General features: G+C 35.2%; 1 protein-coding gene and 2 long non-coding RNA genes across 3 annotated transcripts; all 3 read left to right on the forward strand.

The window, feature by feature from the left end:
* Window positions 1-4,312: 4,312 nt before the first annotated feature.
* Window positions 4,313-5,324, forward strand: LOC141689615 (uncharacterized). Its single transcript, XR_012562449.1, has 3 exons — window positions 4,313-4,508; window positions 4,589-4,711; window positions 4,875-5,324. It is a non-coding gene; the product is annotated as an uncharacterized LOC141689615 (long non-coding RNA).
* A 492-nt stretch (window positions 5,325-5,816) lies between these two features.
* Window positions 5,817-7,003, forward strand: LOC141689697 (uncharacterized). The gene is made up of 3 exons (XR_012562474.1): window positions 5,817-5,907; window positions 6,032-6,112; window positions 6,750-7,003. It is a non-coding gene; the product is annotated as an uncharacterized LOC141689697 (long non-coding RNA).
* A 15,847-nt stretch (window positions 7,004-22,850) lies between these two features.
* Window positions 22,851-23,285, forward strand: LOC141691471 (uncharacterized). Its single transcript, XM_074496210.1, has one exon. The coding sequence runs from the start codon at window positions 22,851-22,853 to the stop codon at window positions 23,283-23,285; it is 435 nt and encodes a 144-aa protein (XP_074352311.1).
* Window positions 23,286-25,549: the final 2,264 nt, after the last annotated feature.

Genomic DNA, 25,549 nt, shown 5'->3' on the forward strand with positions numbered 1-25,549 from the left:
CATATGGAGTCTTTTAAATTATAGATCTTAATAAGACTCTATTTAGTATATGGCATGCAGTGGACATTGCTTCGGCCCAAAAATATTTAGGACGGCGATATTCATTTATCATTGTATTTGCCATTTCTTGTAATGTTCTGTTCTTCCTTTCAACTACTCCGTTAGATTGAGGAGTGTAAGGAGCAGAAAAGTTATGAGTGATACCATTAGTTTCACAAAAACTTATAAAGTTTGAATTTTTAAATTCTTTACCATGATCAGTTCTTATTTTGTTGGTTTTGAATTCTTTTGCATAGAGAAGAAAAAGATTCAAAAGCATCACTTTTGGCTTTGAGGAATTATGTCCACGTAAATCGTGAATAGTCATCAATAATTACCAAAGTATATGAACATCCTCTGAGGCTATGTACAGGGACTGGACCGATAAGATCCATGTGTAAAAGCTCGAGAGGTCGTGAGGTAGATACCATAAATTTTGCTTTATGAGAGACTCGTATTTGTTTGCCAATTTCACAAGTTTCACATATGTGATCCTTTTTATAATTTAATTTTGGTATTCCTCATACATGTTCTTTAGTTGATATATTTTTAATCAACTTCATGTTTGTGTGTCCTAATCTTCGATGCCACAACCCAGGGTCATCTATAGTAGTGATTAGGCATATATTAACATGCTTACTCATGTCACATGTAGAGACATTCTTGTCTCGAGGACACGTAAGGACTAATTTTCCATCTTTATTAAGAATAGAACAATGAGTAGGATAGAAAATTACCTTATTTCCATTATCTCAAAGTTGACTTATCGAGAGAAGGTTGTACTTTAGTCCTGTGACTAGTTGTATGTCGGATATCTTGAAGTGCTCGTTCCCGATGTCACCGATGCCAATAATGATACCCATACTGCTATCTCCGAACGTGACACTTCCAGCAGTGACCTTTTTAATTTTGTTCAAGAGTGACTTATTACCGGTCGTATGTCTCGAACACCCACTATCAAGGTACCACAAGTCTTGCTTAGCAGTAAGGCAAACCTACAAAATAGATCAATTAAATACATAGGTACCCTTTTGTCTTGAGGGTCCTGGGGTTAGTACATCATAAATAATATTTGAATTTGCATGGAAAAATCTAGGCATTGGATAAGCATTTTTATTCACATGGAGATTTATAGATGCATTATTCCTAATATTATAAAGTGTTCCCCGTGAATATCTGGTATTTAATTTTGATCTTCTTGTACTAGCATAAGTTTTAGAGTTTTTATGTTGATATATCATGCTTCTATCATTTGGATAATACACATTATTTCTTGGAAAGATGCCATGATATTTTGGTTTATTATCTTCAAACCTAATAGGTGGTTGAAAGAATTGAGATCTAGGTTGCCTTTGATTCTTATTAGCTACCTTATGATGGAATACATTCTTTTCAACATTTTTGGATGACTTATATCCTTTTCGAACCCATATATGATTTCCTTTAAATTCACCATTTTTAAATTTACAATAAAAAACGGTATGTCTGTGTCTATTGCAGAAGGAATATATAAATGCAGGTGATTTTGGGGCATCATTTTTAGTTTGTTCATGATATTGAACAACTTTCTTTGGTTGGACATTCTTATCATATCCTAAACCTTCATGGTTAAAGGATTTTTTTGAATGTACCATTTTATTTAATATCTCATTGCCTTTTGTAAATATTTGAATAACAATTTTAAGATTTTCTTTTTCTTTGTTTAAGGCATCAATCTTGTTGTTAAGAAATATTTGTTGATCCTTAACTTGAGATATGAGCTTGAAATTTTCTTGTTTAAACCGTTGAGCTTCTAATTCTAAATCTTTTTCTTTAAGATCATTGGTGTGTTGTAGCTCTTTCTCTTTTTCAAGATTGTTTATTTGAGATTTAGTTGTTGAACTTTCTTTAGTGAGTGACTCATTTTGTATTTTTAAGTTCAACAACTCAACATGAAGTTTAAAAATATTTTCATTTATTTGTAACTTCTCATTTTCCATTTCTTCAGATTGGAAAATTAATGATACATTTTCCACTTCTAGTTTGAGAATATTTTCCTTGTGGGTATTATTATCAATTTTTAGTAAGTGGAGTTGATTATTTAGAGATGATATTTCTGAAAGGAATATGTCCTAAGTCCAATCATGTATGAGGATTTAGGAATAACTTTTATGTAATCTGTTTTGATTTTATTGATATTAATAAAAGACTTGTTTTGTTTTTATTACGGGCTTTATCTATTTAAGTGTTTAAATAAGATATATCATAGTTTAGAGTAAAGCTTTTTATGGATTATGATGAGATCATAATAGTGAGACCTAAAAAGATGATAACTCTAAACTTAAATAGTTCCTGGTCATAGGATTACTAACTGGTAATTAATAATCCGCAAAGATCGGTACATACTATGCTTGCTTTATTATGAAGGATGTCTGTTCTCATAGACATTTGTGTGGTGACACTATAGCTAGTATGTAGGTGCTTATTATAGAATAAGTTCACTGAACATGACTCGCACAGCTGAACAACTGATGGAGTTCACTCACGTGTCAGCAGTTGTTCACATAGTGATAGTTGTACAAGTATCCTTAGACTTGAGGTCATCATAGTCATCTTTTCACTACAAGAAAACTGTCAATAGACATCACACATTAGACATCGGTTAGGTTTGCCACTGATGTTAAAAGAATTTATATCATCACCCCGTGTTTTTATGATGTTATTGTCATTCGAAGACATCGCTTATTTTAAAACCGATGTCTAAAATTACAAGAAAAAATTTTATTTCGCGCTCAGCTTTTTAATTTCCCCCTTAGTCAAAATTTCTTACAATTATCCCAAAATTTTACCCCGCCCATGAGCCAATATCTTGGTTCCCCTATTTCCCTCTTGAAAATTTCACTCATCTCTCCTGACTAAACACTCCTCTACCCCGCTCACTTTCACCTCGACCATCTCACCATCTGTGTTCATCATCTCGACTCAACTAAAGTTCGGTTGTTAAGATTTGTAAGCTTATCTCATCTCTAGTCTCAAAATCTCACTAGTCTTCTCTTCATGAAGACAAATTTTTAAAATTGGGGTCTTTTTAAATCGAAACCCTAATTTTTTAAATTGGGGTTTTTTCAAATCCAAATCCCTATGGTGCTTTCATTTAATTCAATGTATTTTCAAGTTATTAATTCTTTTCAATTCGTTGTATATATACATGGCCTTTTTTGTATACGGTTCTGGATTTAATCTCTGGTATTCACTTGTTTAAGGTTGGATTGAAAGTAGGATTGTGTTATTTATTGGTTTATATTTTTGTGTTTATATGTTTTTAATTGTACTTGGTTCACATATAATATTTTTATTGATTTTAACTAATGATTTTATAATTTGTACATTATTGTGATTTAGTTGTAATGTTAGTTGAATTTTTTGTGAATTGTGTGCGTAGGACTTTCTCTGAAGACGCAGGAGCTTACAACTCTATTCACAGCTGTTAGACTGGGTTGTAGTTGTTACATGGAAGGGGATATGTACTTATATTTATAGGGTACTTGGTTTTTAGTTTCTTGTTGGATCTATCTCAATCTCTTTTAATATGGATTTTGTTAACAAGATTGGTGGTTCCGGCATGGACCTCAGAAGCAAAGCAAGGGTATTGCATTATATTCCTAAATATTAAATTTGTTATTGTTTCTTCTGTGATTATGATTTTCATTTGCATGATTGCCTAAATGGGTGTATAATGAAATTATGATGTATCTAGCACCAGACAAGCTCCTGGAGAAGATAGTGAAGTAATTTTGCAGTAAGTTATTCCCCAACATTTTTTATTTGATTTGATCTATAAGCAGTAATAGCGATTCATTGTTTATTTGTTTGTGTTCTAATAATGAAACAGCCGTCCATAGAAGATAGAATGGGAAACAAAACATATGTGGTGTTATGGTGATGTTTTACTCTGATTGGAAGCGGGTTTGTAAGTGGTAAGAGTAGTGATTCATTGTGCCTTTTGGCCATTATTCTCAAGCAACAGACCAAGAATGATAATTTTTTCCTACACCTAGGTAAAATATGTGCATAGTGTTAGCATCTACTTTCCTTCCCAATTATATATCAAGTATGAAGTATGTGAATTTGTTGATACTAAAATTTCTACTTTTGGATTACATTATTATGAAGTATGAAGTATGAAGGCTACAAAAAACGTTTCTGAAGTACACACGATTCCCTGGTATTTAATGTCTTATTTTACATTATTATTTTATTTAAAATATATATTCCCTAGTAAGGGGAAGGGTAGTATGCTGAACTGGTATTTTGGCCAAAGTTTGCCTACAAACTAGCACTGGTGGTGATTCTTCTCACGTCAGAAGTTGTACAATTTGAAGGTGAGCACAGCTTATGTGGCATAGTAGTTCCGGTCTACCGTGCCATATATTTATATTTTAAATGTGGCCTGTTTGGATAAGAATACAGCTTCAGGAGAAACATATCATGTACGTCATATAGGCTTCGGTACAAAGTTGTATCAACTTTAAGTTAGCAGCTTATTAATGCGAATGTGTTTGGTCTGCAGGTTCGCTTGGTTGCGGATAAGGAGAAAAATAAACCCAGAGGCCCATGTTAAATTTTTTTATTAGGGTAAGGTTCAAAATTGAGCAAAACAGAGGTGCTGCGTGAGACTACTTCTATACCAAAGGTGAGCTTACTATATCTATTCATAAAGCACAGGTTCATATTGATCTTTTAATAATTCAATTTGTTCCTAGATTATATACTCTTTTAGTCTAAATTATTTTTGAGCTGGAAAATGTCTCTGGGGAGTATCTAAATCTTTTACCTTTGTTATTTTTTTGGTTAAGGTTTCCTCGGAGGGATTCTCCTTGACAGAAACTGCACAAGCTAAACTCTGGTCAAAATTTTATTGGCCAGTTTAGCAAAATGATTTTGTTGTGCTTGAAGAACCTCATCTCTAAACTGCTAAAGGTTTGAGCTATGCATATTCTACACCAGATTCTGAAATCAATTAAAGTTTCAACTACCTATAACTATAAGCTATATTAGTGCATTATGTATCTATATATGTAATTCTGTAGGTTTATCGCAATAACCATGCAAGTGATGTCGCCTTTGTTAGTATGTAGGCCTAGACTACGACCATTACATGCATGCAGAGAAAGAAATATGATGACATAAACAATATAAGACATGCTGAATGATGATTGTGAAAGACTGTTTGCAGGTTGAGGTTTGTGAACTACTGCAAGCTTTCTATATGAAGGGGTCTTTTATCTTTTGATACATGATGTGTAAGGGGGGATGGTGACTAATTATTGGGTTATGATTTGACCATATATTATAGCAGTAACTTAGCGCTGCCATGTTTGCAGTCTCTTTATTTTTAACTAGCTTTGGTGTGAAGGGAGAGCTAGAGGTAGACAAAAATGTTTCTCTGATCACATTATAGATATATATTGCACAGCCACTAGTTCGTACAATATCAAATACATGCAAAGCCTTATGTTCAATGACCTCCATCAGCTGCTGCTCTGTCTTCCCTTGAAATCCATCTAGCTACATAGATAGCTAGACTTCCTACTATTGCATATTTTCATTTTTTCATAATGCATGCCTTTTTGTCCAGATGCCCTGCACAAGGAATGGTACCAGACCAGTTGCTTATTAGTACACTTTGGGTCTTATGAAACTACCTTTTTGTTAATACTAACTCAAACTAATAACAGTTGTTTCTTGCATGAAAATGTGGCATGTAAAAAATAAGTTAAAATTGGTTTGAAGAAAAGAAATGCAACAGGGAGTGTAAACTGGAATACAAAGGTTTCTTATGATCTTGACAACTGGAATCATGTTGATCGCTTCCATTTCAATGATCAGGTAATACGGTTTTGTTGATGTTTGTGTTATTACTAATCGTTATATGTCAGCGATAGTCAATTAAGACGTGTTATATGTCAGGGATTAGTCAATTAAGACAACTGGAATCATGTCTTGAATGCAGGTGGCAGCAAAGATGTGGAGATTCTTCTGTATACCGTGGTTATAAAAACTGACTTGATACCTTTTGGAATTGGAATAGTAGGTGCAGTGTCTATTTCATACACCCCACACCTTAGTTCTATTCACGTTTCTGTGTGCCTGTAAATTTAAATTATATTTAACTGAAAATAACCAATATTTTTTTAACTATTTTGAATAAGCATCAACAGCTTTTTAGTCCTTTTTATGTGCAATTGGTATATATATTAAATTATATTTTTTGATTAACTGTAGTGTTCCTCCACTGAAAATGGCACCCAAACCGAGAATGATACATCGAACATGACAGTGAGTCTGCAAATGGTATATATGTGATTGCATATTATGTGGAACATTTCTGTTAAATAACCATATTGGTGTCTCGATACCATGGCGATATGGTATGTCAATATAATTTAAATGGAACTTGATCGGATATATTCATAGTGAATGAGAAAATTGGACTGTTATATGTTACTGAGAAACAAGAAAAATGGTACACCCTTGCTGCTAACTGTTTTATTTAAAGCTATCTCAAACAGAATTAGCCCTAGTAATATGAACCTTGTCGGTAATAATTACGAGTTATTCAGGATATGGTTGTTAATGCAATTTTAATGTATATATATCCCTTTGTTTCCATTTTAAAATATCTATTGCTAGTCTGTACTTGAATTCATATTTTTTTTATGTTGTTGCAGAATAAGAAGATAAACCGTGATGATTTTGTGAAAAGACTGAGGATTATTGTTGGAGATGCATTACTGAGGTTAGCAATTCTAAAGTATTTAAGCATATTCGCTGGAGATGCATTGCTGGAGATCCATTGCTGGCTTTCAGATTTGGCAATGTTTAAAGTGAGTTCTAAGAGACACATAGGGCATGTATATCCTACCGGCCACTGTACGGTTACGGCGCTTGTTTACTTATTTATTTATTTTAGCGTGAAAGCTAATTTTTTTAGGGTATCCATTTGAGTAATAAAATATTCAATGTAAAATGCTCTTTATTTTGATGATGATAATAGACAGACTATGTATTTAAACATGCATTCAAATCCTATTATTTCCTTAGTCTACCTGATTGCAAGATCCATATATTTGATGTATGCTAGTTACAAAAGCAATTGGACATCACTTTTAAAGAAGAAAAGTTGATGCCAAAAAAGTTAATGTACATCATTTTAAGGTAAAAAAATTGATGTCAAAGAAATCCAGGTTCAAGTCTAAATGAAACATAGAAATCACTTTGTTTAAGATAAAATTGATGTCTATGTGACAGTATACACATCACTTTTAACCAAAAAATACTGATGTCAAACAACACAATGTACATCAGTTTCAGACAAACAACTGTTGTCAAAGACTAACATATTCAAATCTAAATGAAACATAGACATCACTTTATTCAAGAAAATACTGATGTTTATATGCTAAAATAGACATCACCTTTCAGTGAAGAATCAAATATTTAATACACCATTTTACATCACCCATATGAAAATTTTTGATGTCTTTGTGACAAAAAACATAGCTCATTATATGTTTAATCTGTTTTAATAGGTGTTATTTAGTTATTAAATAATTTATTTATAACATTTTTTGTAAAAAAAAATACATGGACATCAGTTTTTTAACCAAAATCGATGTCTAAGCTTGCATAGACATCGGGTATCCACCGATGTCTAGAATAGACATCACCGACATCAACATCGGTTGGTTAACAGCATAGACATCGGCCAAAAACCGATGTCTATGGACTTTTTTCTTGTAGTGTTGTGTACACTGAACTATGTTTTGGTTTAGTTCTTAGTCTCCAGGGACAATTATTAGGGCTCTTCTAGGTATAGGAATTTGTACACGAAGATAGTGTATGATCAATAAAGGATCTACCCCTTCCAGTGAAGGAAGCGAATGTTCAAGGCTGATCCACTTATGCTAGTTCAGGAATCTCTGGCCAGAGTGAATGAAATTAGAAAGGAGTTTCTAATTTGCATAGAACTAAGCATAGTAAATGGTAAGCAAGTGATTGAATTAGATAGGCTTGACACGAGATCCATGCCTTGTATTTAATCGGGATATTGTAGGGTAGAAGGAGTTTATTGTACGGTAACTATTCACTGAATAAGTTCTTGGTATTCTAAGCAGTGAATTCATATTATCCGGATAGTCGCGATATGCTGAGAAGTATCCCTCACGATGTAGAATAAATGTGATTAATTAATTAGTCATATTTAATAAATTAGAGAATTTATATAAATAATGATAAAATAGTTTTATTATTATTTATTTCTACTACCGGCTTAATATTGAACCTACAGGGTCACACCATAAAAAGAGAATGATTTAATGGTGGAGGAATTAATTAATAATGGCTGATAATTATTTATTTATGAAATAAATAATTAATTGGCAAATTTAATAATTGATTAAATGAGATTTAATTGATTATAAATTAATTAAGAAAAGGTCTTAATATTATTAATTAAAGGATTTAATTTTTGGAAATTAAATCAAGAGAGAGAATTATTTCTAAAGTGTTTAGAAAAAGGATTAATAATTAAAAGGTGTTTTAATTATTAATAAGAATAATAAATGGGATAATAATAATATTATTTATGGGAAAATTTCAGCTGAAAATTTTGCCTATAAATACACTATTATAGACCCTAATTTTATTTTAACCCGAAAACCCAAAAAGTTTGGAAAGCCCAATTCTCTCCACCTCCTTCCTCCTCCTTAACATCGTTTTCTTGGTGGATACCGGTGGAGTGCTTCACACTTGAGGAGCAACTGCTAAGGATCTCTGATCGTTGTCTCCGAATTATTTTAAAAGGTTAGATTCGATCCCTCGAATTTTTATTCACGATTTATATGCTTTTATTTGAATTTTGTATGAGTAAAAGTGTTTTGCCATGATCCCGCTGCGTTTAAAATCCAACAATTTCATCTTCATATTGGACTTTTGAATCCATCATCCGAGTAAACTCTTTACTTTAATTATAATATTTTCCTCGAGTTTCATTTTCTCGGACCATAATAGATGATGTCTTTTGTCAAGATCTTTATACTTGTTGTTAATGTTTACCACAAGTTCAATTAAATCTTGATTATTCATATCTACAAGATTCAAATTGGATTCATGTAATTGAATGAAGTTTGAAGAAAGGGTTACATCTTGATTTGAAGTGGATATTTCCTTTGAAGTAGATGCATCCCCGATAGCCATTATGAATAGATTCACAATTTCTTCACTAGCTTCTGGAGCTTCTTCATCTTCACTTAAATCCCCACCCGTTTTCGGCCACGAGAGATCATCCTTTTATAAGTTTAGGACATTCTCGTTTAAAGTGACCGGGTTGTTTACATTCGTAACACACTTCTTGTATTTCCTCCGTATTTTGTTCTTTTTATTTGGGAGGAGTGTAAGTAGGAGTGTTATTATTATATACATTAGTATTTTGCATACCTTTGCCTTTATTATAGCTCGTTGATGGAAAATTACTCTTATAGTTAGGAGTGTAATTTTGAGAGTAATTTGGCCTTCCATTTGATTTAAAAACTCTTTGTTGATTATTTGATTTAAGGAAGCCTTTTCCGTATCTTTGAGATTTGCTTTGAAGCACACGACGTAGTTGTCTCGTAAGTAAAGCAATTTCGCTTTTATCGAGATTTTGGATTTCTTCGTTTAATTCACCATCGTTTTCTTCTTCATCTATTAGTATGGATTTTAAAGCCATATTTTTCTTTATATCTTCCACTTTTGGAATGACTTTTTCTTGTAGATTATCTTCTTCGTATGCACGAAGATTTTCAAATAGATTATCTATTTTGTAATCATTGAGATTGTGCATCTCTTTGATTGTGGTTACTTTAACCTTCCAACTTGGAGGTAATGATTTAAGAACTCTTCGGCTCTTTTCATTTTGTGTATAACTCTTTCCGAGTTGAGATAGTTCATCGACAAGGTGAGTGAATCTAGTTTCCATGTCGATGATATTTTCTCATTCTTGGAGTTTAAAGTTCTTGTATTCTTGGATCAAAGTGTCCATTCGAGAATCTTTTATATCTGTGGTTCCTTCGTAGGTAACCACTAATTTATCCCACATTTCTTGTGCTGACTTGCAATTATTTACTCTTTTATATTCTTTTTCAGCAAGTGCACTTGTGAGTAACATTTCTGCCTTAACAGCTATATTCATTCGTTCTTCCTCTATTGCGTTATATTCACTAACCTTCTTTTCGATGATGATGGCATCAACCGTTTTGGTAGGAATAACGACTCCATCTTCTATGGCCATCCAAACTCTGACTCCTTGAGATCTAGCATAGATACGAAACCTCGTTTTCCATGTTGCAAAGTTGGTGTTGTCAAATAGAGGAGGGCGAGAGCTAGATAGACCTTCACCACAGCCGATTTTATTTAGATACGCCATTTCGGATCACTTTTTGTTGTGCCTGTAAATCTGCAAATCACTTAACAAACACGTTAAAAAACACTGCTCTGATACCAATTGTTAGGTCCCGTAAAAGGGCTATTTAAAGCTAGAAGGGGGGGTTGAATAGCTTAATTATAAATTTAAATATTATTATGGCATTTTAAAAATATTTATCACGTTTTAAATATTTTACCGATGCAGATTATGTATGCGAAATAAAAGACAAGGAAGAAAATACCACACGGGATATTTATCCTGGTTCGCGATGGCGCAACCTCTAATAGATTCGCTCACCCCTACGTCCAGTCCCCGAGCTCCTCTCCAGGACCCGAGTTTTTCCCTTAAAATAAACTTGCTCTATACATAGGTGGAGAAGCCTTTACAACCCCACAAATACTTGTCTTGGTGCGTAACTCCGCGTTACCACCTCAAAATAAATGTGTAACCTACACAACCTATCTTAGACAATAACACTCTGTTATTTCTTCAAAGTTGATGTGGAATCTTTGGTGTATTCTTCAAAGTTGATTTAGACAATAAAAGGTTGGTAATTTAAACACAATATATCAAAACAATATAAGAGCAGAGTTTAAATTATATTAGCACAGTTTATATGTGTATATATATAATACAATATAAGCTTTAAGTTTTTCCCACGAAACACTAAAGGTGCTGGTAAGGGAAGTTACTTAATTCTTATACGATTATATATATACTTATATTTACTTAAAAACTTTAAGATTTTCCCACGAAACGCTAGAGGTGCTGGTAAGGGAATTCACTTAAATCTTTTAACTAAATATAATAAATATATATATATATATAGATATATAATATAAGCCTTAAGTTTTTCCCACGGAACACTAAAGATGTTAGTAAGGGAAGTCGCTTAAGTCTTGTTAAACAATTATAACGAATATATCAATATATGGCCAAAATAAGTGCATTTAAGCTTAAAAAATAAAATGCTAGCTTTGTAATTTAATTCCCACGAAACACTAAAGGTGCTAGCACTACTAGAAAAACGTCAATAGACATCGGCTAAAAACCGATGTCTATGAATGAAAAAATCTGATGTCTTCGTGGGTGATGTTAAAGACCCCCCCATTTAACATCGGTTTTAAACTGATGTTAAATATAACATGTAACATCAGTTCTTTGTTTAAAACCGATATCTGTAACTTGATATTAAATTTCTCATGCATATCTAATCTTCATATATTATCATAATATGATATTTTTAACAATTTAAATATATGTGAGCTAAGCAAAATCTTTCCATTTTACCATTAAACTGATGTTACTAATACCAGTAACAACAGTTTTCATTTAAAACCGATGTAAACATAACGTTTGACATCGGTTCTTTATTAGAAAATGATGTCTATTGGTGACCAACTGATGTCTATAAAGCTTAATAACATCAGTTTTCTATTTTAAGATTTTTTTGCTGTAGTGTTTAACATCGGTTTTATCCATGCAAAATTTAAAAACACAGATGCCAAAAAGTTGCCAGAAAAACAAGCAATTGCCAATTAACAACCGAATTCAACTTCCAATATTTACCAAACTATCATATCCTTCCAAACATCTAAATTAACATTCCAAACTCCAAACATTCAAATTAGCATCCCAATCTCCAAACAACCAAATTATAATCCCAACATAGTACTAGCTACATAGTTTCAAATATGAACCACCAAACACGAACTACTAGACATTCATCCATATTCTTTTCTAATTACTAGTTATAATCTGAATACATATGTTATGATAAAGAGAAGCACATGTCATATTGACAAGATCCCAAGACTGATAATACTTACCACCATGTTACCATACTATGATACCTGACGAGGAAGGAATTTAGTTCAGGTTGCTGTAGGAAGAAATTGCCTCCTGCTGTAAATTGGAATTTGAATTTATAAAATTTTGTCTAGATCTTGAAGTTTAAAAAATTTAAAGCAGCTTCAGCCGAGCCATTCAAGGCTCCTCGACTAACCATTTTATTGGTATTGCTCTGTTGATTTCCAAGTCCTTGCTGTTGTGCTACTGGCTTGTTGAATGTATTCGAACTACTTGATAAACCCCGAATATCTGCTAAAAATTCAAAATCCTACCTCGTTTGTAGCTGAACCTTCGGAGGATTGGCACTTCCAGAAATAATTTTTATACCCTCTGAAAATGACAATTTCCAGAACACACATCACTCATAATTTACCACGGTCATTAATACATTGTTCAGAAATATCCAAGATAACAAATTAGAAAAAGATTGTAAACCGAAAATAGTTGCCATGAGGCTATAACAAATATCACAGTAGTTACCTATAGGTCCTAGTTTTTGATAACTTCTGTAAATGTAAATTTCAATATTCAGCCATCAAATGGAGTTTCTACCTTGTCATGGAGACTGAGCACTAAGTTGTGTGCATCATCTAAGAGCTTCCATACATTAAGATGCCTTGCCATGCTATTGCACTCCCCAATTATCTCGTCCATGCTACTGTATTTCTCTATGATTAGCTTCCTTCTCTGTAGTACAGACGCTGTTATAACATAAAGCAACAAATCCTCTGTTGGCGGGGCCGAATGCCTTATTCTGCTCCATACGGATTTCCTGATACCGGCCCTGATTGCTGCCTGATCTTCCCACATCACCTCCCAGAGGTATATTGTGTGCTCTGGTTTTTGACCTATATATTCTTCATTTTTTAAATGTTTTGACAACACATCCAAAGTTGCCACCGCGATGCCAGCTTGATTAGAGGTAAAGAAGCATGATAAAATTGTGTCCTCGGGTCTTGATACAAATTTATCCCAAGATTTATCCGTTGGATCTTCTGTAGGCATCTTAGTCCTAGCAACTGTAGGCCTATTAGGAAAATAAGTTGCATAGTCATAATAATGATTGACATAATCATTCACCCATTGTTTAATATGATTAAACCTTCTTCACATTAGTCCATTTAATATGATTAAGTATAATTAAACCTAAGAAAAAAATCCAGAAAAGTGAAGGAATTGAAGCAAATGATTTAAGGTGATGCCGAAATTGCTGGGTATAGTGTGTAATGCTACTGCTACAAAGAATACGAAGACGTAAACCTTCTTCACATAAGTCCATTTCTAATTATCTTAAATAATTCTTTAACAGAAGTTTTCTAAATCTTATTTTAGAGTTTTAAATTTATACCATTGAATAAGATCTGCTGGCAATCCTTCCTGATCCAAGCGCCACAGTGCTCTGTAAGCAACAGAACTCATCTCCATAGAGTATTTTCCTGGTGAGAATGTTGTCTTAACAATTCCACCTGCACTCACTAGAACAACATGATTATCTTTATTTAAGGGGAATCGGGAAACATAACTAGCTTACAAACAGACACTATAACATGTGCACTTCAGAATACACCAGGGGAAAATACAACACCGGTTTATGCAAGTTCCAGGTACTTGATAGTCATCATTCTCATATCCTATATACTTTAAAGCCATAAAATTTCATATATACAGCCTCACGGATGGTTTATTTTCTTAATTAAGTGGTATTATACATGATATGATAACCAAAATTCTCTCTCTCAGCCATCAAAATTGAATAATAATCAGCAAAAACAGACACTATAAAAACACAAACTTTAAATTTAAAAAAGCATCTTTCCTAATCAAAAATTGCAAACTTAAACAACTACCAAGTCAATAAAATGTCTTAAACAAAACCCACATAAAAGATCAACAAATTCGAGAACCCCACATAAAAAACATCATTAAAAATCACATAAACAAAGCAAAAAGCATAAAAATCAAGAATTTAAGAGATGAAAAGACAAACCAATTTAGCATTGATGTTCTTATTCCCATTGGTGGCCATAGCTGTAATCTATATAATCAGTGATTAATTCAACTTGAAATTTAGAGAAAAGGGAATAAAAGGGTATGGATCAAAAATCAAGAATTATATAGCAAGGTATAAAATAGAGCTATATATAATTCAACAACCCCGTAAAGTGAAGACTCTATTTCAATACCAAAATTTAAAGAAATCAAAGGAAAAAATAAACAGATTTAGAATTATATAACATGAATGCCGATTATAGAAATAAGAATGTAATTGTACATACATGCAATATGAATCCTACCTGCTCATTGTAGTCAAGAAACTCCTTCCACTGTTTCCCAATGCTCAACTGTTAAAAAAAATAGAAAACTTAATAAAATTTTCATAAGCCAAGGAGGGTGGAGTTCATTACAGACATCATAGTACACAGTAATCTGACCATATCAAGCTGAGCGCAGCTGGGTAAAAATGCTCAATCACATTAAATGGGAACTATAAATTGCTACTTGGAGTTAAATGTTGATTGCATATACACAACTGATAATACATATAACACATAATCATTAAGTTACAAGACGATATACATTATACTTAAAGAAAAGTTTGCATAAATTCAAATAATTAAAGAAACAAATAAAAAATTCAAACAATTACTCAACTTATTAAAAAATATATAAAAAATTAGACTGCTCAACTCAAATAAGTACTCAACAAATTAAAAAAAAATAAGGTTCCAAATCAACTATTGAAACGAATTAAAATTAACTGATTAAAAAATTAGGGTTTCAAGTTAAACCCCCTAATTTAAAAATTAGATTTTACAAGTTACCCAATTCAAGGTTTGACCTCTTTAAGCTTTAAACTCCGATTTAACCTTTAAATAAACTCTGATTCTGACCTCTTTAAGACTTTCAACCTTCGAAGAAAAGAGGGCGGAGTTGGGGAGAACTTGTTTGGGGAGGGAGGTATTAGATCGAGAGAGCAGAGAGAGTCGAGCACAAAGAGCATAGAGAATCGAGATAGAGTTGAGTTGAGTTCTTCCGTCAAGAGAGTAGAGAGAGGAGAGAGAGACAGCGAGACAGAGCAATCGAGAGTGATGAGTGTTTTTGATATTTTGTTTTATGATTTTAGATATGTACATCTGATTTTGAATTTTAGTGTGAAGTTGAAAATATGGGAGGGGGAGATTTGTATACTTAAAAAATTCAAGGAAAAGTTTGGGGATTTTTAAGAGGGAATGAAATATTTGGCCAAGGGGGGAAATGGGGGAGGCGCGTGCTGAATCATTTTTTTAAAACAGACTTACAACATCGGTTGGACTAAAAAACCGATGTATATATTAACAAAAGACATCGCTTGATTAAAAATGATGTCTGAAACACCTTTTACATCGGCTGTAGGAGCAACCGATGTCTAAGAGGCGATGTCTATTCTACTTTTTCTAGTAGTGTAGTTAGGAATATAAACCAAGCGTTGTTTAAATTATCACTTCGTGCTAGAATTGTATAATTTGTAGAAAACAATCCTTGTACAGATTTGTTTTTCTTTAAGTTATTTTATATAAGAGCTTGTAGAGATGAAGATAAGGTGTTACTAAACTTCTTATATGAATATTAAGAGTGGTCGGTTAAGACTCAGATGGGAGCTAAGAGGTTTACCACTTTTAAGAGATGAACGAAAAGGTTCGCCGGAAAAATTCGCCGGAGGTTCGGCCGGATTCTGGCTTATTGGTCGAACTTGGGAAGCCCTTCGGGAGGTAAGAAAGTGGTATGAATGAGCTTTGCTTGGGACGATAGAGTTTGGTTGGTGGAAGTAAGCTTGAAGATCAAAAACCTTGATATATGATATATATTTGTAAGAGAGAAGGTTTTTGAGATGAAGTATTTGGATTTAGATATTAGAGAGTGTGTAGAGAGAATACTTCTTGAAAATGCCCAGCAATTATTTAGCTCTTAGCTTGTGTAAAAAATGGTGGGGGTGGGTGTTTATTTATAGAAGGAGTTAGTTGAAGGGAGTGGTTGAGATTGAGTTAAATTGAATGGTGGATGAAAAGAGTGGTGTGGATTGACGACATGGAGGATAAGGTGTGTTAGTTTGCAACTTGCATATAGGAAAACAAGAAAAATCCCAACAACTATTAATTATATAATAATTGATTTTAGCTTTTTCAATTAATCATTAATTACTTTGTTAATTAAGTAATTAGCACCATTAAATATAATGACTTTAAAAACCCTTTAATAAATACAAAAAAAATATTATAATTACCTAAATTTCATAAAATGATGATCTGCAAGTTTTGGTCAATTTTGGTCAAAGGTAGCTTGGTCAAACGCTCAGTCAAAGTTTTGGTCAACACCCAAAAAAAATCACACCCGGACAAAATTTCTTAAAAATTACGAAACTTTAACCATGCATAGAAAATACCATTTAAGTGAAAAATCTTAAGTTTCAAGATTTTCTAGCAAGTAGAAGTATTTTATTTGGATTTGAAACGATTAAATCAGGATTCAGTTCCAAATAAAATATGAACGATCTTTTATGAAAACATATAGACATTGTTGGCTTAGTTTGGGATAAAATAAATACTCAGAATATATTTACTTAAGTATAAAATATTTGAGAGTGTGGGAAATATTTTTAAGTATTTAAAAGTATTTTCTCCGATAAATATTATATTTGAGATACGAGAGAAAATTACATGGAAAAATATGAGGCGGGAGATAAAATGAGATATTAATATTATTTAATCAAATATTAATTTCTAAGAGTGTAAAAATATATCCTTGAATTTATAAATATTTTATGGAGTGAAAGATATATATTTTATCCCTTTTAAAACCATCTGTTTTTGAAATAAATTTAGCACGAGCATTCTAAAGAATGTCCAAGTTCTGATATTCCTTTTTCAAACTTATTGCCTTATTAATATTGCAAGAGAGCCTAAGAAAAATTATTCTTCCGATAGTTCTTTTACGATCTCATTGCTTTGGAGTATATTCCTTTAAAATATATATTTTTGATTTTCAGCAAATTGGAATATCTCTTGTATTTATATTTAAAATATAAATACACTTTGAAAAACATTTTTGAAAATATTTTGCTTGATATGGCTTTTCACTTTTGGTTAGGTCAATTAAATTCATGCCTATTTGGAGAGGATATACGTGTATTAAATTTTATGTTAAATTATGCAAATACCAAAATAAATAATTAATCGAAGATGTCTTTTCACAATCAACAAGGTATCGAACTTGGACGAGCGCAAAGCTCTGAGCATCTTCAGGAGAAACTTAGGTCCGAAGCATAATGAAAGATACATAGTGGAACTGATCAACAAGGAGTCACAAAGTCTGGCAGCAGCTTACTCCATGGCTGCCAGATTCATAAAGGAAACTAATGTACTCCAGGCAATGAGGATGACCCGGAGTGGGGGATCCAGGAGTAAGAACTCTGATAACCGAGCGAAAGGGGGTTACAATCAGGACAAGAAGTTCAAGAAAAACCAGCAGAACCAAGAAAGACAAACTACTCCAGTTTTTTAGAGACTCGGTCCTAAGCCGAAGTCCAAGAGCGATCCAGGACCCGCGAAGCAGCCCCGGGAGCCGAAGTAGGAGCCGGACTGGACTCCTCTCAACATGACCCGGGAAGAAATCTTGAAGGAGGTAAAATACAAACCTTTCTATTATCTTCCGTAGGAATGGAAATCGGGTCGAATCGGGTCGGGTATTGCAGAATCCATATCCAAACCCGAAAATTTTATCCATACCCGAACCCGAAAAATACACGAAATTGAATACCCGAACCCGATCCATCGGATTTCGGATCGGATTCGGGTATACTCGAAACCCGATTTTTTTTAAAATTTGATATTCATACCCGAACCCGAAATCCGAACCTGAACCCGAAATCTGAAAATTTGTATAATTAGTGATATTACAAGTGTGTTTGGGATTGAACAGGACTCTTGTAGAGAAATAGTTTTTAATGTGCCATCTTCAACCACTCCATCACATTATTAATTGTGTTATTATATGTATAGCTAATATTTAAAAATCAACTCAATTGATACTCAATATTTCAAATTTATCACTAAAAGATGTTTTGTTAACCTTATAAACCTTATCACCCATTTAAATGATTGAATAATTATATTTTCACTAAACTTTATAATTAGTTAATTTTTAATATAAATATAAAAACATATGTTCTAAAAATTATATAATAATATGTATAATGTCTATTACATAAAATAATATATATATATATATAATATTATAATATGTTATATATATAATTCTAATAATATATATATATAATAATTCGGGTTTTTATTTCGGATTTCGGGTTCGGATCGGGTTCAGATAGAGTTTCGGATTTCGGATCGGGTTTCGGATCGGTATACCTAATATCCAAATCCAAATCCAAAAATTTTCGGGTTTAAAAATTAAATCCATATCCAAATCCAAAAAATCGGGTTCGGTAAATTTAAAATTTCGGATTTCGGATCGGGTATCTGTTAGATTAGATCGGATTATTTTGCCATCCCTAATCCTCCGAAGCCAATGCAAACTCCTCCGGAGAGCAGGCCTTACAATAGGCAGTGCGATTATCACGAAACACAAGGGCACAAGACGGAGAACTGCTTATCACTCAAGTACTTCATCGAGGACCAAGTAAATAAAGGAAACCAGAACAAGTACTTGGTCCGGGATAACAACAACAGTGGGGAGGCGCAGAAGAGAGGGAAATAATGTAGTTAATGTGGTCCTAGGAGGCTCCCACTCCCCACTACGGAGCTCAGACTTCGGTGAAGAAGTGTTCTCAATCCAATCACTCCCAGATCTGGTGATATCCTTCAGCAGTAAGGACTATGAAGGAGTCAACCCTCATCACAATGCAGCTTTAGTTGTCACCTTGGACATATTTGATAATGAAGTAAGAAGAATATTGATAGACAATGGTTCCTCGATAAATATTCTCTTCAAGCACACAGTGGATCGAATGCAGTTAGGGAGCATCCACTCAAATGATTGCTGGGAGGATCCACTCTATGGGTTCAGACACAACTTAGTACCGATCCAAGGGACCTTGTATCTACCTGTCATTTCTGGAACTGCTCCTAACCAAGTAACTCATATCATCAAGTTCTATGTCATCAACACTCCTTCATTATACAGTGGAATTATTGGTAGGTTAGCTCTAACCATGATGCAAGCGATAAATTCAATCTCTCATCTCAAAATCAAGTTTCCAACCCCGACAAGAGTCGGGGAGATAAAATGATATTATGGAGTTGTTGAAACATGTTATAGCCAGGGGTTAGTCATGGCAGAAACCCACCAGGACAACAAAAGGAAGGCCACAGTCCTTCGCAAACAGAAAAGTATAAAGAAGCACCGACCCCGGCCAAGGGAAGAAACAACAAAAGAAGTACAACTCATTGAATTAAGTCCGGACCCATAAGCAAACATATGAAGTCCGTAAGGACCGAAAAGCAACCAAGTCATGGTAGTCGACAAGGCAAATTAGGTATTGGACCGAGCTAGTCCTACCATGCAAGCAAACAGAGACAAAGGATCAGAATAAGTCAACTTCTACTTGAAGAAGAACTCCAAAGCCCGAATTCATCAAATGGTCTCAACCAAAGAACAAGCATAAAATGAGGCAGCAGTTGAAACAGAAGAAGTCCAGGTTGATGAAAGTAGTCCTAACAAAAAGGTGAAAGTTGGGTCAGGACTCGAATAGTCCTTCAGAGAAAGACTAGTGTCCTTTCTCCGGGAGTACAAAGATGTGTTCGCCTGGAGTCCATGGGACATGCCCGGACTACATGAGGCCATAGCAATGCACAGCCCGGATGTCAACCCTAACAGAAAACCAGTCAAGCAGAAGCGAAGAACTTCGCCCCGGAGAGGCAGAAGGCAATAGACGAAGAAGTGGAGAAGCTACTCAAAGCAGGAATCATCAAAGAAATCAAATAACTGGAGTGGTTAGCTAATGTTGTCATTGTAAAGAAGTCGATGGGCAAATGGAGAATGTGTGTGGACTACACTGATTTGAATGATGCATGCCCGAAGGACCCATACCCTCTCCCCAATATTGACCAACTGATAGATGTCACCTCCAGACACATCATGCTCAGTTTCATGGACGCCTTCTCCGGGTACAACCAGATCAAAATGAACCCAAAGGACATACCTAAGACAGCATTCATAACTCACAGAGCAGTCTATGCTTATGCGATGTTGCCATTTGGACTGACAAACGCATGATCCACCTACCAAAGAGCCATGAACAATATATTCAAGTCCCAAATCGGGAGGAACTTGGAGTGTTATATCGACGACAAGATTTCCAAATTAACAACGATATTAGGACACGTAAAAGATCTGAAGGAGTGTTTTGACAACCTGAGGAAGAACCAACTTAAACTAAATCCAGAGAAATGTACCTTCGGAGTAGGAGCAGGCAAGTTCTTAGGGTTCATGATCAGCAACCGAGGAATAGAAGCTAAGCCGGAAAAGATAAAAGCAATCCAGGATATGAGGGCTCCCATGACCCAAAAAGATGTATAGAAGCTAGCAGGATCCCTAGCAGCACTCAGGAGATTTGTCTCAAAGCTAGCAGAGAGGTGCTTACCATTCTTCGATTTACTCAAGGGAGCAAACAATAAGAAATAGGTAAATTGAAGTCCGGAGTTCCAAAAGGCATTTGAGGAAATCAATTCCTACCTCTCTCAGCCACCAGTCCTAACTAAAGCTCAACCAGGAGAGCCTCTCTACTTATACTTATCAGCAGGAGTACAAGTAGTCGGAGTTGCCCTAATCAGGGAAGAAAATGGAAGACAACAGCCAGTTTACTACGTAATCCAAGTACTTAAAGATGCGGAAACTAGATACCCAAGACTAGAGAAGTTTGCTTTCGCCTTAGTCACAACATCAAGAAAGCTCAGGCACTACTTCCAAGGAAGAGAAATCAGAGTGGTAACAAATCAGCCTCTAAGGAAGATAATTCATAAGTCAGATGTCTCGGGAAGACTAGTCAATTGGGATATAGAGCTAAGCCAATTCAATTTAAGATTCATTCCCAGGACTGCCATTAAAGCACAAGCACTTGCAGATTTCATAATCGAATGCAACTTTCTAGAAGAAGAACCAGAGCCAATGAACATAGATCCAGAGACAGACCAATCTACAAATCTAGGATCCTGGACCTTGAAAGTAGATGGTTCATCAATAAGCAAGAGGTCGGGAGCCGGACTCATTCTAACAAGTCCTGAGGGATTCACAATTCAGACAACTATATCTTTCGGCTTCCTGACAACTAACAACCAGGCGGAATATGAGGCGTTGATTGCAGGACTGAAGCTATCTAGGACCCTCAAAGTCCAGGTTCCGAACTTCTACAGCGACTCCCAGATAGTGGTCATGCAAACAAACGGAGAATACATAGCGAAAGACCCTATTCTGTCAAAGTATCAAGCACTGGTTCAAAGTTACCTAGCTTCAATCCCAAAGCATCAAGTCCTTCAGATATGTCGAGAAGAAAATGAAGAAGCGGAGATTGTATCCAAGTTTTTCCGGAACTCATCAGATCTGAACTGCTCAGTTTACTTTGAAGAACTCCAAAACCATCTATTGATTTCGGAGAAGTCTTGGAGATCGAAAGCAACCAGAACTTGATGACTCCCTTCATCAATTACTTAAAGAAGGGAGAGCTCCCAGAAGACAAAGGAAATGCCCAAAGACTGAAAGCCAAAGCAGCCAAATTCTTCCTTGAAGAAGGACTACTATATCGTTGGACCTTCTCCTCCCCTATTCTAAAATGCATCGACCCAGAAGAAGCAAAGTATTATTTAATGGAAGTCCATGAAGGGATATGCGGAGATCATATGTCCGCAAAGGCCCTAGCTCATAAGATCATAAGGCAAGGCTACTACTGGCCAACTATTCACCAGGATGCAGTAGAGTTCGTGAAAAAATACAAGAAATGCCAGCTCTTCAGTAATGTGTCCCGGATTAGCCCAGTCCTACCTTCCTCAGTCCTATCTTCAATCCCCTTTGTTGTCTGGGGCATTGAAATCGTGGGACCCTTCCCCCGGGCCAAAGGAGATCTCAGGTACTTGTTAGTCTCAATTGATTACATGATGAAATGGGTTGAAGCGAAAGCAATGAGGCCATAAACCAGCAGGACTGTATAAAGTTTATGGACAATATTTTGATGAGGTTCGGGATTCCAAGAGTCCTAGTATCAGATAATGGACCACAGTTCATCGGATCAGAATTCGAGTCCTACCTCCAGGAGCGTGGGATCAAGCACAAAAAGTCATCAGTAGCATATCCCCAAGGGAATGGACAAGTAAAAGTCACCAATAGAATTCTGCTCCGGGGTATTGAGAAAAGACTCAAAGAAATCAAGAGCAAATGGCCAGAAGAACTACCAAGTGTACTATGATCCTACAGGACAAGCCCCAGGACAAGCACCAGAGAGACTCCATTCAAACCAGCTAACGGCACAGAAGCAATGCTTCCTATTGAGGTGGGATCTAATTCTCACAGGGCAATAAAGTTTGATGAAGTAGCCAATGAAGAAGGACTTAGAATAAACATGGAGCTAATTGATGAGATACGGGACCACGAAGAAGGACTTAGAACAAACATGGAGCTAATTGATGAGATACGGGACCAAGTTGTAGCAAAGATAGAAAGATACAAGAAGAAGACCAGGGAGCATTTCAGTAAGAAGTCCAGAGTCAAAAACTTCCAAGTTGGAGACCTGGTTCTTCGAGACACAGAAGCACCAGATTTTACAAATACTGAAAAGCTAATGCCCAAATGGGAAGTACCATACAAGGTCAAAGAAGTCCTGAGACCAGGAACCTACAAACTCTTGATCATGGATGGTCCAGATGTACCCAATACCTGGCATGGACTCAGGCTAAGAAAGTTCTACCAATAGGTAAAAGCAAAAAAAAGCAACCAAAAACTTGTAGCTAATATGGCAAGCAACCAGTTTGTTCCTCCTCATATATTGTATGAATGAAATTTCAGATTAATGACAAGCATTTCACTACATTACATTTATTAAATTTAGCCAAAAAAGCAACCACTAGTCCGGACCACTTATTGGTCTGGACTAGAGCAAACATATTCACTTAGAATTAATTTTCTAATTAAAAAAGCAACTACTAGTCCGGACCAATTATTAGTCTCGACTAGAGTAAACATATTTACTTAGAATTAATTTTCTAAGACATCAATCACTAGTCCGGACCAGTTATTAGTCTGGACTAGAGCAAACATATTTACTTAGAATTAATTTTCTAAGTAAAAAAATAACCACTAGTCCGGACCAGTTATTAGTCTGGACTAGAGAAAACGTAATTTACTTAGAATTAATTTTATAAGTAAAACTGCAACCACTAGTCCGGACCAATTATTAGCCTGGACTAGAGTAAATATATTTACTTAGAATTAATTTTCTAAGATAACAATCACTAGTTCGGACCAATTATTAGTCTGGACTAGAGCAAACATAATTACTTAGAATTAATTTTCTAAGTAAAACATCAATCACTAGTCCGGACCAGTTATTAGTCTGGACTAGAGCGAACATATTTACTTAGAATTAATTTTCTAAGTAAAATAACAATCACTAATCCGGACCAATTATGATCCTGAACTAAAGCAAACACACCACTAGTCCGGACCAATTATGGTACAGGACTAGAGCAACCACATTAACTTAGAAAAATTTCTAAGGTGAGAATAAACTATAACAATAAACATAAAAGCGAACAAAAGCAAATACATAAAAACTAACCAGACCAAGAGTGCCCGGAGCCAAGTACAATATTACAATTACAGATCAGCAATCAGTCTAAAAATAACAAGTTCATAATTCAAATTCAAGCACTCAAATATCTAAGAATCCGGAGCAGTTAGCGGAAGGAATCTAGGACAAGGACCATCAAAGGGCTCCAACTCCCCGAGTCTAGCTTTGATATCCTACTTAGCCTTAATAAATTCTTGCACAAAGCTATCCCAATCCGCCTCCGAATTAGTCTTGATATGCTTCTCCACAACAATCCTGCAACGTCCAATCTCCGGAGCACTAGCATTGGCGATAGCCCTATCATATTCTTCAGACTTCCTGAAAGCTTCAATAATTTCGGCCTCCGGTCTAACAGCGGATAACTGCTTCCGGAGCTCAGCCAATTCTGGCTTCAGGTAAGCAGCTTCATTCTCAGCATTCTCAGCCCGGGGTGTAACCTCGCTAAAATGTTTGTTCAGTCCGGACATAGAGGTGTCCTTAACAATAATCTGGTCCCTCAGCTCAGCAATTTCGGAATCCTTGTTAGAAATCGTGGCCCAGGAATGCTTCAATTCATTATACGCAAGGGAAGCAGATCCGGCCATGTAACCACCAAGCTACAAAACGGAAGATACAAATCTCAGAAAAAATTATAAGGAAAAAATAGAAGAAACGGAGAAAGCAAAGAAACATTGTATACTTGGCCCCAGAGACGAGTACATTCCTTCATCGTGGCATCAAAGCTGGCGAAATTCATTTCCTTCCGGTCAGCTGGAAAGGGAATCTCAACCATAAATCGGGCAACTTTCATATCCAGCCCCAGACTACTCCTCTCCGGATGCTCCACTTCCACACCCTTTCCTTTGTCCACTTCGTACTCAGCACCAACAGCAGCCTTTTCAGCCTGGGGAGGTTTCTAACCAACACTCCAGAGCCTCTTCCTCCTCCGGGTAACCTCCACTTTAGGATCCTCCCCAAGAGGCTCAAACTCTTCCAAATTTTCAAACTCATCCCCAACCTCCACTTAAACATCCTTCTCCGGACCCCTCTGCTGCTTTCCGGACTTCGGTCTAAAAACAGCGTTACTTTGAGAACCCTCCTCCGGGGCAGGATTGGATCCGGACCCAGCAGCTGAATCTTTCTTTGTTAGCTTGAAGGCACTCCCTAAAACTTTCAAGGCATCACTGTAAGCTGAGGAAGACATGTCCGGATTATAATGGGGCAGACCTGAAAAACAAAGGGAAGCAAAAATATAAGCACATGCAAACAACACAGATAAAGTTACAGGAAAACAATAACAAAAAGCACGCCAAACAAGTAATCCGGACTACAAGTAAAACACTTACATCCTAGCCTGTTCATAGTCTTAAACATCATGAAAGTGTCTCGGGTTAGCTGAATCCCAAGAC

Source organism: Apium graveolens, chromosome 10 (genome assembly GCF_009905375.1).
Source record: "Apium graveolens cultivar Ventura chromosome 10, ASM990537v1, whole genome shotgun sequence".
Lineage (NCBI taxonomy): Eukaryota > Viridiplantae > Streptophyta > Magnoliopsida > Apiales > Apiaceae > Apium > Apium graveolens.